The following is a 14,434-nucleotide window of genomic DNA, read 5'->3' as shown; positions in this document are numbered from 1 at the left end:
CCTGTGTCAATCACATAATTTACCACTAGGTGGCAAACCTATAACAGTAAACACCCTAATTATGTCACTAATACAATTCTGCGCTTTATATTTAGAAACATTTGTGTAATTTGATGCACATGTGCACAGGAGAAGACATTATTAACATGGGTGGCTTTAGTTGGGTTCAAATCCTCTGCTGATGTGTTTAAAGCCAAGCAGAAATGTCAGATCGAGTTACTGAAAAATGGTGTTTTCCTTCTTAAGTGCATTTAACGCTAAGATAGGGGAACTTATATGTTAAGTCTTTAGTCCACTACATCAAGTCTGTTTGTAAGTCTCCAAAGGCAGGCATGGCTTTAAAGTGGAGCACCACCTGTTATGGGTGAGACAAATGCAAAATCCCAACAAAACATATCAAGTAACTGACCAAACCTGTTTCTCTATCCCGAACCGTGGGAGCCTCTGAAACACGAGCAGCAGAAAAGACTTCAGGATACATCAAAACACTTCCAGACTGGTATTTTATTTCACGTTGGAAAAATGCAGGAGGGGGTGGACCTCACCCCGAGAGAGAGAAAAAGAGAGGGTGCAGGAGGGGGTCAAGACAAGGCAGACATGGTGACAAGACAGACTTGGAAAGGAGGGAGGGAGGGAGGGAATATACCAGGGCTGTCAGACTCTTATGGCAACTTCATATGAAACCTAAAGTTAAAGATTGCCCTCACATGAGAGAAAATCAACCCCCCTCTTTTTTTTTTTTATTACTTTACCAACACAGGCATTTGATTTAAAACCCTCACAGCAGCACACAGATCAGTCCATAAAGTGTCTCTTTCCTAAGAGTGTAAACATAAGACACTGAAAATTGGTTTCAGTCTACATGAATAGTTCTTAGATACAATAGTGTCGTATTTCAAATAGGGTTGTCAGGTGGGCTGTGTGTCCGACCTTGATTGTGTCCAGTCAGACACTAAGTAGACGGATAGAATCGCAGAAAGGGTCGGACAAAAATAAAGCACCGATAGTAAAAATAGCAACCTACTTCCTATTTTTTTGCAGAGCTCCCTCTCACACTTATAACTGCCTGACAGCACGTTTACCTAAGTCATCTACTGGAGTGCAAATCTGAACTCCTCAAATCCTGATTTTTTGGGGGGTTTATTTGTTTAACAAAATACTCTGAAATGGGCTATCATTTTTTACGAGTAATTTTATTTTGAATACTTCAACTACATTTTATTGGCAATATTTATGTAAAGTTGAATTCTGAATGCAGAACTTTTACTTGTAGTATTTTAACATTGTGGTTTAGTCCATTTCCTCTCATATCTGTATGTTTAACGAAGCTCCAAAACTTCCATTTTGTTGTTGTAAAACGCTCTTTGTGTCCATTCACAGCGCAGACAAACATCTAACTTTGCGTTCTGTCTGAACAGAGAAATACCGCTGTATATCTCAGAATGAATGCTCCCAAAACCTCCTGACAGTAACTCAGATGGAGTGTTTTGAAAAACTGCAATTAAAACCATGCTCTTCTCAAAGAATCCTATAACACATTTGTTTAAATATATATATATATGGAGCCACTTGTTTCCGACAATCTCTGTTTCCGCACCTGCTGAATGACTGTGAACGACACACACTGTGTGGATGTCAGCGAGTTGAACTGTAGACATTCAGGTCTTCTGACCTCAACACTGAAAGGTCTGATTTCGTTTTAGTGGTTCTGGTACCTGAGTTTTAACAGCGAACGAGCAGTGAGGATTGTGGGTAGTGATGTACAGTAAAATGGACGGATTGGTAATGGAGAGTGGTGTAAATTTGAAAATTCCTCCACATTTGAAACAGTTTTGATTTAACACAGACCCATCGATAAAAGACACCCAGACAATCAGACATAAATACAGTCTCTGCTCAGCGGTCGGTTAAAGCAGCGAGGTTTCACTTCAGTCCTTCTTAGGGGTTCGTCTGTCGCTCTCCTCTCCATCCTCATCCTCATCATCATCATCATCATCATCGTCTCCGAACGTCTGCTCCTCCATGGCGATGAGCGAGTGGGAGTGAGCCGCCACCTGAGCGGCGAGGGCGGAGCTGAAGCTGAGGGCCTCGGAGCCGTGGATCTCCGTCAGTCTGTCCATCACGGAGACAGCGGGGGCTTTGGGCTTCAGGCAGCAGTCCAGACCGTTCTGTACCTCCCCCTCATCCAGGACGCCGTCGTATTGGTGCAGCTCCGACGCTCCTCCTCCTCCTCTCTCGCACACCGACGCTCCACCCAAATCCTCTTCCTCCTCCTCCTCCAGACCACAGCTGAACTCCGTCAGCGGCTCTGCTGACGGGTCAGGCCTCACCCTGCCGTCTTTTCCTTCCCCTTCCTCCCCTCCGTTTCCTACAGAGCACTCCGAAAAGTGGTTTCCTTCTTCGTCGCCACTTTCTGCTGATCCCAGAGAAGTCGGAGCTTCGAACAGCTTCGTGACGGGATCTGGACTCTCACCGTGAGCCGAGGGAGTCGCAGCAGCTGCAAGAACAAAGAAATATATATTACTAAGGGTTAAACTCATATGTTGATTACGAATCTGAAAAAGTCAGTAATACGTGATTGGATATGTAGTTTGTTTAACAACAACTTCAATATGATTTAGTGATAGAACCCCTTTAAATGTATGCAGCTTGACATTTGTTCGATTGGATTAGGGCTTCAACTAATATTTTTTTTATTAGTGATTAATCTACAGATTAAACTTTCAATGAATCAATAAATTGTTTTGCCTATTATAAGTCAGAACATAGCGAAAAATACTTAAAGTTACATCAAGCTTTAGATTGCACTTCGATAGTTGAGTGACACTTAGTTTAAGTCATTTTTTCAAGTAAAGTTACCAAATATTTTTCGGTTCCAGCTTTTCAAATGGAAGAATTTACTGCTCTACTGTTATTATTAGCATTATAAATCTCAATTTTTCAGGTTTTGGACTATTTGTCAGACCAAACAAGCCTTCAAATTTCATTATTTTAGAAATAAATGTCTTCAAAGATAATAACAAACTGGTTCTTGTCATACACATACGCGGGAAATGCCATTTTTTTTAAAGTTTCTGTAAAGTTGCTTTGCGTTTAGTATATATTGTGTGTATAGTTTGACTGCACATTAAAGAAAAACGTCAGCTAAATCCCCAGTCAAACTCTGATGTCCTCATCTATAAATGATCACAGGGGAGGGAGAGAGAGAGAGAGAGAGAGAGAGAGAGCGAGAGCGAGAGCGAGAGCGAGAGAGAGAGAGGTGACATGGGTCAGTGCAGACCTTGGTCGTTGAAGAGCAGCTGCTTCCTCTTCATCCTCTCCCCCTCTGACGCACGGAAGCCCAGCACGGCTTTGAGCTCCGACAGGACGCGACGGGACTCCTCCCTCTCCCGCCGCTGACGCTCCCGCTCCTCCGGTGACAAGATGTCCGACCAAGACCCTTTACCCTCACCGTCAGAGTCCGAGTCGGACACGTAGGCCTCCCACTCCTGGTCAGATAAAAAAAAAAAAAAAAAAAAAGCAGAGGAAGGTTGACATTTTTAAAGGCCATACTAGAGACAAAAATCTATAACTGTGGTGAGATGTCAGCTGGAAGGTTCACCCTACCAGCTCTTCAGGCACAGGGTCTCTGTCCAGGATCAACGGGTAGGACGGAGGAGGAGCAGGGATCTCGGGCAAAGGGGGACCACACTGATCCAGACACTCGGCATTACCTGCAGAGATGGTTTGGACTGTTATTGCAAGGAATCAGTTTGTTGTCCTACATTGTGAAGGAGCTACTTCCTCCTTGTCTGTCACTCATCTTGAGTCATGGTAAAGGAAGGAGGAAGGCCGTCCTAAAGATAGGCCCTGTGTAAATATGGAGACACTACTAAAGGGGGCGTCACTGTTCTGATCTGGTCGGCTTAAATGTTTGTACCTGAACAGGCGTTGACCCGTCTCAGCATGCGCGCCACCTGGTTGACGGTGTCCTCCCAGCAGCCCGTGCTGGCCTGCATGTGAGGCTGCAGCTGGTGGAGCCGGTCGTTGAGGTCCTGGTAGCCCTCGGATGTCAACTCCGTCGGTTCCTTGGACACCATCAGCTTCTCCAGGTCGTCCTCCAGGATGATCATCCTGACGATATCGAAGACACAAGAGCAGGACGAATGCAAAAGAGTGCAAAAGAAACTCAAGCTACATTCGGCTGTTTTGAGTTAAATTTGAAAGTTTCCTGAAAATGTCGATCAGTTTCATGAACAAATCTGACAGTAAAATGTAAGTTATCGGTTACAAACTGAAAATGCGATTACCTGCTGATCTATAAATCTTTACGACTCTTTCTAGTTGTAGCTTTGATGTGTGCTCATAACGATAAACTTTGATGCTGGTCATGACACATGGAATGCAGAGAAATCATCATTGTGTTTTTGTTTTCACAATCTACTTCTTGAATTAAAAAATCCTTGTCCAACTAATCTGTTTACTTTAATCTCCATCAGCTTCTTTGTGAGTACTATGAAAAGAATAAAGGAAATCAGAATTATGATAATTACCTTCACTGACAAATGTCCTTGGTATTGTTTTTTACATTCAGTCCATAAATTTAACTTAATATGTCTTTTATTTGGGAATCGTTTCTTTTGTTTTTTGCATTTTTTCTCAATTTTATAATCATGTTATATTTTAACGTTAAAGATCTCATGTCCACTCATTATGTTTTTCTGTATTCTCAGGATTTTAACATTGCATACAGTTTATGTTTTTGTTGTTGTTTTTTTTTACTTTTCATTACATTGTAGCAGTACTTTGATTGCTATGGAAACCGTGTAATTCACATTTCTTGATTTTTACATATTTCTAGTACATCCCTGCAACTCCACTTTCTTTACCCTATTTTATTTATTTCCTATGAACAATCACTGCTTTTGCTGGTGGAGTGACCCAGTTTCCCTTCACTGGTCATTAAAGTCTTATCTCCTCTTATGTGAAGTGTAGAATGAGGGCAGTCAGGATCGTGTGTGTGTGTGTGTGTGTGTGTGTGTGTGTGTGTGTGTGTGTGTGTGTGTGTGTGTGTGTGTGTGTGTGTGTGTGTGTGTGTGTCTCACTCGCTGAGCAGGGCCTTGAGGTGCAGCTGCAGGCTTCGGATGGAGGAGTGCAGGGTGTTGAGCTCTCGGCATTTCTCCCTGGCTCTCCCCGTCGCCTTGTCAGCGCCCGTCGTCCTCAGCTGGGTCTCGAAGTGTCGGTGGAAGTCGAAGCTGCGCTGCACTTCGCAGAGGCAGCTGGTCAGAGCGTGATGGAGGGGCTCCGTCACCGCGGCGATGGAGCGGTGCAGCAGTGGAGGAGGAGGTGGAGGTAAGGCGTCGCCGCTGGGTCCGCCCTCCTCTGACTCCTCTATTCGTTGCGGCGACAGGAGAAGAGCAAGTCGTCGGAAACATTCGGAGCTTTGCCCGACCCACAGCTGGAACAGCATCTGCAGGAGGACAAAACAACAAACAACAAACATGTATGCATTAAAACCTTTCATCATGAAACCAGTAGTCCTTTCTTTGGCTGTGAGGTGAATCATGAAAACACTTGATATGCTATGTGACAAAACTGTGTTAAAATAGGGAGTTTACAGGGTGGCAGTGGAGGAGTGGTTGAAGATGAGCTTCTTCCTTTTCTTGTCGATAGTCAGATGAAAGTATCAATACCACTGTCTGTGAGGTAAGTTCGACGCGACCACCAGCAGCTGGTTAACTCATTTAGCCCGGAAAGAGGCCTTACCTTCAGGGCGGGCAGGCTGTAGTCGTCCGTCAGCTCCTGGGCCTGCTCGTCACCCAGGTGTTCAATCCCCAGGCCGAGGCCGAGCTCCTTCAGAGGCACCGCGGACACGTAGTTGGTCACATTATCGATCTCAGAGTTCAGAGGGAACGTTGATCGGGGGTTAAGGACACATCACTCTTCCAATAAAACAATATTTGTGTCTCAGAAAAAGATTACCTCACATAAATCACAATTTATACAGAGTTGTTTCCTATTTTAAATTGCATGTTAATGCCTATAAAACAACTGAATGACATCAGAAGAGGTGCGGGGATTTCCAACCTTGTCATACAATAACTAACATTCTCCTCTTGCTGAGTAATAGCTGTTAACCTCAAAAGACAAAACCACATTTTCCCTTTACACTCCAGATATACTGAATATATTTTATTCCTTTTTGATGCGAGAGTATCTTCAAGCATATGCATGAATCTGACAGTTCATGACAACATGTATTTATCGAACAAAGGTATGAATTTGAGTCTGTTTTCCATTCATAACACCAAATCCAGGCTAGTTATCTTCTGTGACACTACAAATGAGGCCAAAACCGCCCGAAGACACACTTATTTGAATTATTAAGTCTTTCCCTCAAGGTAAAGGATATGCCTTGAGCATGTGACAGGTGGCCCTACGCGAGGCTCTGAAGGCCGTGCGGAGCGCCCGGTACAGGGCCTTCCTCAGTCCGATCAGCTGCTGGCCGCGAGGCACCGCCCCCGGCCCCGCCCTGCTAAAGGAGCCAGCCGCACTCACCCTGTCGAGCAAACTTGACAAGTGAAATGTGATACAACTGTGGAGACGTCCCAAAGAGGCAGGAGGGGCACACAGAACACTGAACACCACAACACCAAAGACGACACACGAGACGAAGACCAACAAAATGAGAAAATGAAAACTACACAGCGTTTAACAAGACAATATGACGAACAAGACAATATGACGAACAAGACAATATGACATGCTATGAAAGGAATAGATCAATATTTTAGGAAATAGGCTTAATCCCTTTCTTACCAGAAGTTACAGTACCAGTCAAAAGTTTGGACACACCTTCTCATTCAACTACTTTGAAGAATCTAAAATATAAAACATATTCTGGTTTGTTGAGCATTTGTTTGTTTCCCACATAATTCCATGTGTTCCTTCATAGTTTGGATGTCTTCAATATTAATCTACAATGTAGAAAAAAATTAAAATAAAGAAAAACCATTGAATGAGAAGGTGGGTCCAAACTTTTGACTGGTATTGTACATGATAAGATCAACAGCATTGTCTGTGTGGTAAATATGAAGCTACAGCTGGTTGGCTTAGCTTAGCACAAAGACTGGAATCAGGGTCAACAAGCTAGCCCGGCTCTGTCAAAATGTAACAAAATCCACCTACCGGCACCTTTAAAGCTCAATAATTAACATGTTACTTCTAGTTTGTTTCATTCATACAAAACTGAAGTGTAAATAGGCCGATCTGTTAGGACTTTGGACAGAGCCAGGATAGCCGTTTAGACATTTACTGGCTTGATGCTAAGCTAAATGAATCAGCCGTCGACTGTGGCTTCATATTTACCGTGCAGACATGAGAGGTATCGACCTTCTCATCTAACTCTCGGCAAGAAAGCGAAACTACTCCGTTTACTTCAATTACTAAGTGATTGAAGTTTAATGCTATAATGTGTTTTATGGACAACGCTAAAGCTATATACAGATAGAGACAAACAAATGCTACAATAAATAATAAAACACCTCCAGACACACTACCTGAGGAGGTTGGTTAACTGACACCTTGCTAGTAATTAACTGAGCATGCTTGAACCAGTGGAGACATGACAGGAAATGCAAATGAACTTTACGTGATTGGGTGACATGTAGATATAAAAAAAGCACGCTTACAGGGTGAACCCTCTGGAGATGACCTCCGTCTCCTGCACCAGGCGCAGGGCTTTACGAGACAGCCCCGTCAGAGTCTTGCTGTTGTGGACCAGAGTCTGGAGCTGCGCGGCCCGCGAGTGGACGGCTCTCTGCATGCGGCCCCGCCTCCACAGCGTGGCCCCCTGAGACCCAGCCAGCCCAGCAGTGCCAGGCCCCACGGGGCCGCGGCCAGCGACCACAGGCCCTCGGAGACGGAGCAGCAACCCAGCAGCACCGCAGCCAGGCCGACCAGCCCCGCCACGTCCCTGAGTGAGGACAACAGGGAGGAATTCTGATTAGTGCAACCATTAACTTTTTATTTAACTGCTCAGATCCATATAGGGACGAGATCGAAGGGACAAGCTTTCAGTTTTACATGTTTAAGGTATTTTAAAAGTCACAGGGAGTACAGTACTGTAGTAAGACAATATAACCTTTTCCAGTTTGTAGTGTCACTAGAATACCAAGGCCGTAATGAATAAACATACTGAATTGATTTATATTTCTAATGTCATTCAATGAAAATATTTTATATTGGTATAATTATACGGCTTATTTTTAAATCATACTGTTCGAAAACATCTACAACCTAAATATACAAGTTTTTTGCATGTGTTTTTTTTTTTCTTGTCTTGTCAAAACTTGCTTTATTTGCAGGTCTTAGATTAAACTTCCGCTTAGATCCAGTAAATTTGTAGATAAACATGGGATGGACTAAGAGGATCACTTCACAATCAATTACTTTTTTCCTGCAACACATTTTTGTTCACTTTTACTACTGTTTAAGAGGCAACGGCTTCAGTTTGTGCTGGCGTTGTATTGGAATGCTTTATATTCTTTGGTGTTCCAATTATTCTGCCCATCTATTGTTCATTTGTGTGTCTGTTTCCTAACAACGTACCATAGGGAGGGCCTGGCTATGAGGCTGGGTCTGGGCAGGACGCTCGCTCGGCTGGATGAGCCGGAGGCAGACGAGCCGAGGGTGAGCAGACTCGGGTCTAACAGCTCGATCAGCTCCACATCCTCCTGCAGCAGCACGTCCTGGTCCAGAATGCACTTCACCGAGTACTGGCCGAACACGCAGTCCTGGAAGAGAAGAGAAACACAAAAATAAGAATTGATGCCTTTAAATACAAACAAAAGTGAAGTTGCTGGTTTCAGTGCCAGCATTCCTTTCTGTTTCCCATTCCACCTACCAGCTGCTGGCCCATCTTGTGAGAAGCAGCCGCCTGGTGCATCGGACTCCATCTCCACAAGGTTTCAGCCAGTCTCCATAAGCGTCCTCCCTGCAGATCACACACAGGGGAAAAGTTAGAACTCAGTCAATTAAATAACGGCTCCATTCCAGGTTTATTTGGGGCTTTTTAATATGTTATGCCCTGCTACAACCCCAGTGGATCAGTGAATATATTCCAGATTAATATACTAAATGATTCACCTGGAGGTCTTTCTATCGATTTGTAGTGCTTCCTCTAGCTTTGGTTTTATTTCCTAGGAATCGCACAACCAATAAATAACAAGTATGTACACTTGAGGTGCAGCTCAAACCCACCCACCCACACACCCACACACCCACAAACACACACACACACACACACCCACACACACACACACACACACACACTGACGGTCAAAGGGAGTATCCCAGGAGACAAACTCTTTCAGGCAACAACAATAAATGCAATGTGTGTTTGTAAAAACACCCACTGCCGGGTCTTATATAGCTCTGTTGTGGCACAAAAACCACATGACCACTTCAGTTTGTTGAATTTCAATTTTGGCGTTACGGCTGAATGTTTACATTTTTGGCATCAATAAAACCTAAGCTTTTATCCTTTCAAAATATACGGTTGGCAGATGGAAAGGAACGATTCTTTAGGCTCCGGAAAAAGTAACAAGTTTGTACATTAGAGATGCCACACAGAAACAAACACACACACACACACAGTCTCAGCACCGTGGACTTTAAACAGTCTGAGACATCCAATCACAACCAGAACTACATGGTGCCTCAAATTTAAAGTGTGTTGACATTTCGATGCAAAACAAACCTCAGGCTGTAAAATGTTGCAAGTATTTTCTTGCAAGTGCTTAAGGGCCTAAATTAAATCCCAAACTGTGTATTGCTTAATCAAGATTAGGATCCTTTATTCACTAATCCGCTTCTGTTTCCTGGCGACAGTGAACTGCTTCGTTTAAAAAACGGGACTCACTTTGCATGATGTTTTGTATGTTGAGGCTCTGGCTTTAGTAATGTTATAATTCTTTTTTTTGTTTATGTTTTAAAAATGTGAGATTCATGAAGGAAACAGCATCACAACATCCTGTGAAGTGTGTGTGCTCCAGGGCGTATTGATTCAGTTTGGGCAGCTGACCCCTTCTCTGGGGGGTAAAGCACAAGCTTTATTAGTCTAAAGGCTGCAGTAGTATTGATTACTGATTTGAGATTGAGTTTCAGGACTGGGCATTCACACAACACTGTTCATCCTCCTCAAAGTAGGCCACAACCCCTGTCCCGTCTTCTCTGTAGAATCAAAGCGGCTAAATCTCGGCCGATGCCACCACAGAAAAGATGATGTAAACCATGAACGGATTAGCTCACAGATGCCGGCCCTCTCACTACTGTATAATATCATGCCACAGTCTGTTCTTGCTCATCAGTATTCACTCGGTGTCACACAGACGACACTCCAGCTTCCAGACACACTGGACTGATCGTTACCCAGTGAGAGAACGGACGCACTCAGCACAGACAGCTGTATATGATAGCAGGTCTGTGTGTAAAGCATGTAGTGCTTTGAGGGAATAGTTCCGGCATTTTGGGAAATATTCTTTTTGCTTTCTTGCTGAGCGACAAGAACATGTTAACAAGAAGATTGATACCACTCTCATATCTGTCCATTCAGTATAAAGCCAGGAGAGGGTTAGCCTAGCTTAGCATAAAGACTGGAATTGAGGAAACAGCTAGCCTGCCTCTGTCCAGACAAAATCCACCTACCAGCACAAGCTCACTAATCACCATGTTGTTTCTGAACAAAAGTTGTCGTTTCACCTACACCATGCAAAAAATGCTTTTACTTCCAACTTCTAATATGTGAGAATTTGCTTATTTCTCTTTTCTATCATTTTGAACTGAATATCTTTTGGATTTTAGTCAAACAAAACAAGCAATGTGAAGACTTTGCTTTGGGCTCCTGACAGTTTCGTCACATATTTCAGACTATACGTTTGACTGATTTATCAATATTTAAAATCATTAAAGTTAAAGCATGTATAAGGTACATAAAGATTAAGACACAAATTAAACTGTGGTCTGTCTACGTGGACAAGGTGTTTTGCCTCGGCTCTGGCTTTATCTGAGCTCCAGGAAACTGGTCACACAGGGACGACCCAAAAGCTTTCCTGTCTCATCCGAATTCCCTCATCCTCCTTAAAACAACAGCGTACCAGAGAGGAAGCATGACACGTACGGAAAGTTCCTGAAACAAACACAAAACTGTTTCCCGTCGCAAGAAGAGGTGCGGGGGGGAACAGAGAACGAGCAGAGGAAGAGTCATGTGATCCCGAGCTTTCCTGGACACATTACTCGTCTGTATGAATCATGACTCAAATTACAGACATCACGGTTAGATTAATGCAATTGCCATTTAAAGTTCACAGCTTTTGATTGCAGAGTTTTAGCGTCAACAAATCCGTTAAAGAGGACTCTCACAGAGGCAGGAAAAATGCCAGAGAGAGATGCATTAAGGGAATCCCCTGTGTGTGATTTAAAGTAAAGAACATGCAACGCAAAATACCTGCATCTGTGTGTAGGAAGCCCTTGTTGCCATGTCATGTCTGATTGAAGCAAAGCTCGTTATAAACCAGTTCACATAACGGTCTGTGGGTGACTGTGTGTCAAACTGTGTTACTGTTTGGAGTCAATAGTTAAATTAATTACTTTCTGTCTGACTGCAAAAATCAAACTGAGAACTGCCACGGGGTCAGGGGCATTGTTTGAATATTGATTTGAGTTATTTTCTCAATTAATTAATGGATTATGGTCTGTAAAAAGTCAGAAAATAGTACAAAAAAAAACAACTCACTGAGGTTTTCCTTGGATCTCCGTCGGGAGAGGTGAGGTCTCCCTCTTGTCCGCCATATTCGTCCTCCTGTGACGCCGTTGGACATGCCTCAAAGTCTGTGTGCCCTAGATCGTGCAGGTACTGGAAAAGAGGGGAGTTCTGCAAAGAGAAAGAGAGACAGATTAATGCAGTAGTTGAAGAATGATGGATGAGAAGCGAGAGATATATAGTCCCAGATGGAAGGACCTGTGGAGAAAATGTGGTGATAGGGTCATCAGTCTAGTGGAGCACTTTCTTGGCTGTCTCTTCCGGCATTCACCCCCTCATCGCTCCCTCTGTCCTCCCCTAACCACCTGTCAGCATTTTTTTATTGATTTAGTTTAAGCTTTTGTTACTGTCTACCAGTGGCCTCTCTCAGCCCCTCCTTGTAACTAAAGGTGTACCCCAGGGTTTGATCTTAGGCCCCATACTTTTTTCTATCTTTATAAAATACATTGCTTGTTCTATTGGAATCTCATTCATCCACTTTTATGCTGGTTACAGTCTAAGGACAAATCAAAATGTTGATTGGCAGCTTTACATTTTTATAGAGACCAAAAGAAAATCTGTAATCATTGCGTGAAATTTACCGAATTATCCATGTACAGCTCTTTTTTAACCTTAATTTAGCTAGGACAAGGCCTCTGACAGCAATCGCTCTATATAACAGGAATACCTTGTCCATGTGATGAAAATGAAACACTTTCAAGTTATTTGTCTAAAAATAATAGTACTGATATAAAGAAGAAGGACATATACTTTGTTGACATCTACTTTCACCCCCTCCTGCTAAACTAACTCTTGTTCAGATGACCTTCCTTCTTACTTCCCACTATGGTTACATTATATATGACGGCATGCAAGGGCTCACTGCAGAAGCTTGATGTTCTCTATCACTCTGCTATCTGATTTTTCTACCAATGCCCCTTTCAAAAACACACCACTGCACTCTTTATTCCTCTGTTAACTGGCCATCTTTACACACTCGTCGTAAAATTCATTGGCTCATGCTTATCTACAAAACCCTCCTTTGAATGTCTGCAGCTTACTGTTATCCCCTGCATGTTTTGTTCTCTTGCTGCTGAAGTTTTGTGTTGCACGTTTGTCTTTGTTCTGTTGTTGTATTGCCTGTTGCTGTTGTCCACTACTGCTTGATGTTTGTGCGATAGTCTGCGTGTCTTTATGTAATGCGATTGTTTGCCAATCGTTGGCAACTGCTGCCTCTATAACATGTGATATTTCTTTTAGCCCCTACCTCCTTCCCTCCCTGGCCACCATTGTAAATAAGAATGTGTTCTTAATGACTTGTCTGATATATAAAAGTTTAATAAAAACAAAAAGTCTAGTGCAGGATGAGCTGATTTTGCCCTACTTTTGTGTTTCTCTAACAGGCCAGGTCTACTTTCCCTCTTCCTCTACCTTCGTCTACCTTCTTGCAAATTACTTTTGTGTTTCTCTAATAGGCCAGGTCTACTTTCCCTCTTCCTCTACCTTCGTCTACCTTCTTGCAAATTACTTTTGTGTTCTGGTAGGAATGCCACAAAGCTGAACTGCCTTCACATGTTAATCTGAATATCTGTTCAGCCTCTCGGTGCAGCATGGAAACACAAATCATCATGTAATAATCCCATCTACTCATAGAGGGGATAAACACAGGCGATGCTGCTCCTTATCCTGCACAAAGAAAGCTCAGAATCAAAATCAGCAGAGAGGAGGACACAAAAAAAACATCCCATGCTGGTGTTTGTCCAAAAAGATGTCTGACCCAGCTGGGAAAACATAACCCACCATCTGCCTTCTGACAGCTGCAGTCACATGTAAATAAACCCATCATACCACTATTTCCCTTGGATGTCAATCAAACAATGAAATGCTACTCACATGCATTGTCACAGGAAGTTGCAGCTCAAGGTGTGTGTGTGGTTGGTTTTTTTTTACCCCTGAACAGACGCATTGGCTCTGGTCATCCCCACCCCACCAGTCTCACAATGGTGAAACACCAGCACTGTTAGGACTACAAAAGCTCCTTTGCAGAAACACAGTGTGCAAGCATGCAAAATATTTGGGATTTGTTTTTGCACTGCAAATGCATGCATGGGCTGCAAATGCATGCATACCATGCTACCAGCCACTATGCTATCTGTGTCACCTCAGAACTCGGTGTGTGTGTGTGTATATGACAAAGCATCCATAAAATCCATTAAATAACCACACAAACCTCAAATACCACATCTTCGTCAAGCTCCTCAGTCATTGCTCTGCGCCATCTATGCACAGCCCGTCTGCATGCTGAAGTTTGAGGCGACAGGAGTCAGAAACAGCCGCTGGGAAGTTGGTTTGTTAGCCGATTTGCTCAAAAACGTCGAAAGAACTACAACTCCCAGAATGCTCGTCTTCTTCCGGCGCGCTAGAACGTTAGAGCGCCTCTAGCGGTAAAGTTATCAAGAATTAGTCAGCGCGTAACCGGAAATGCACTTCAAAATAAAATGTATTTCTTTGTATATTTGTTGTGTGTTTAAATCACTGAATAAATCAGAATTGCGTTTAAATTTATTTGTATTAAATTACAACCACCGCACCAGCGTTGTTTCAAAGATTTATTTTGAAATATGTATTAAAACCGGAAGTGTGTGGTATTGTGAC

The 14,434-nt window shown here is 43.1% G+C and overlaps 1 protein-coding gene across 1 annotated transcript; it reads right to left on the bottom strand.

Moving 5' to 3' along the window:
- Positions 1–496: 496 nt before the first annotated feature.
- Positions 497–14,134, bottom strand: vezt (vezatin, adherens junctions transmembrane protein). The gene is given in 13 exon segments (XM_054624372.1): positions 497–2,497; positions 3,281–3,488; positions 3,607–3,713; positions 3,920–4,113; positions 5,085–5,449; positions 5,746–5,894; positions 6,393–6,550; positions 7,671–7,827; positions 7,830–7,954; positions 8,590–8,774; positions 8,885–8,974; positions 11,774–11,911; positions 14,010–14,134. Coding segments are annotated over 13 exon segments (2,481 nt in total). The 5' UTR covers positions 14,046–14,134; the 3' UTR covers positions 497–1,928.
- Between the last annotated feature and the right edge of the window lie 300 nt (positions 14,135–14,434).

The sequence above is a fragment of the Anoplopoma fimbria genome, chromosome 23 (genome assembly GCF_027596085.1).
Source record: "Anoplopoma fimbria isolate UVic2021 breed Golden Eagle Sablefish chromosome 23, Afim_UVic_2022, whole genome shotgun sequence".
NCBI lineage: Eukaryota > Metazoa > Chordata > Actinopteri > Perciformes > Anoplopomatidae > Anoplopoma > Anoplopoma fimbria.
Note: the sequence above shows the minus strand (reverse complement) of the source record. Positions and strands in the feature narration are given on the sequence as shown.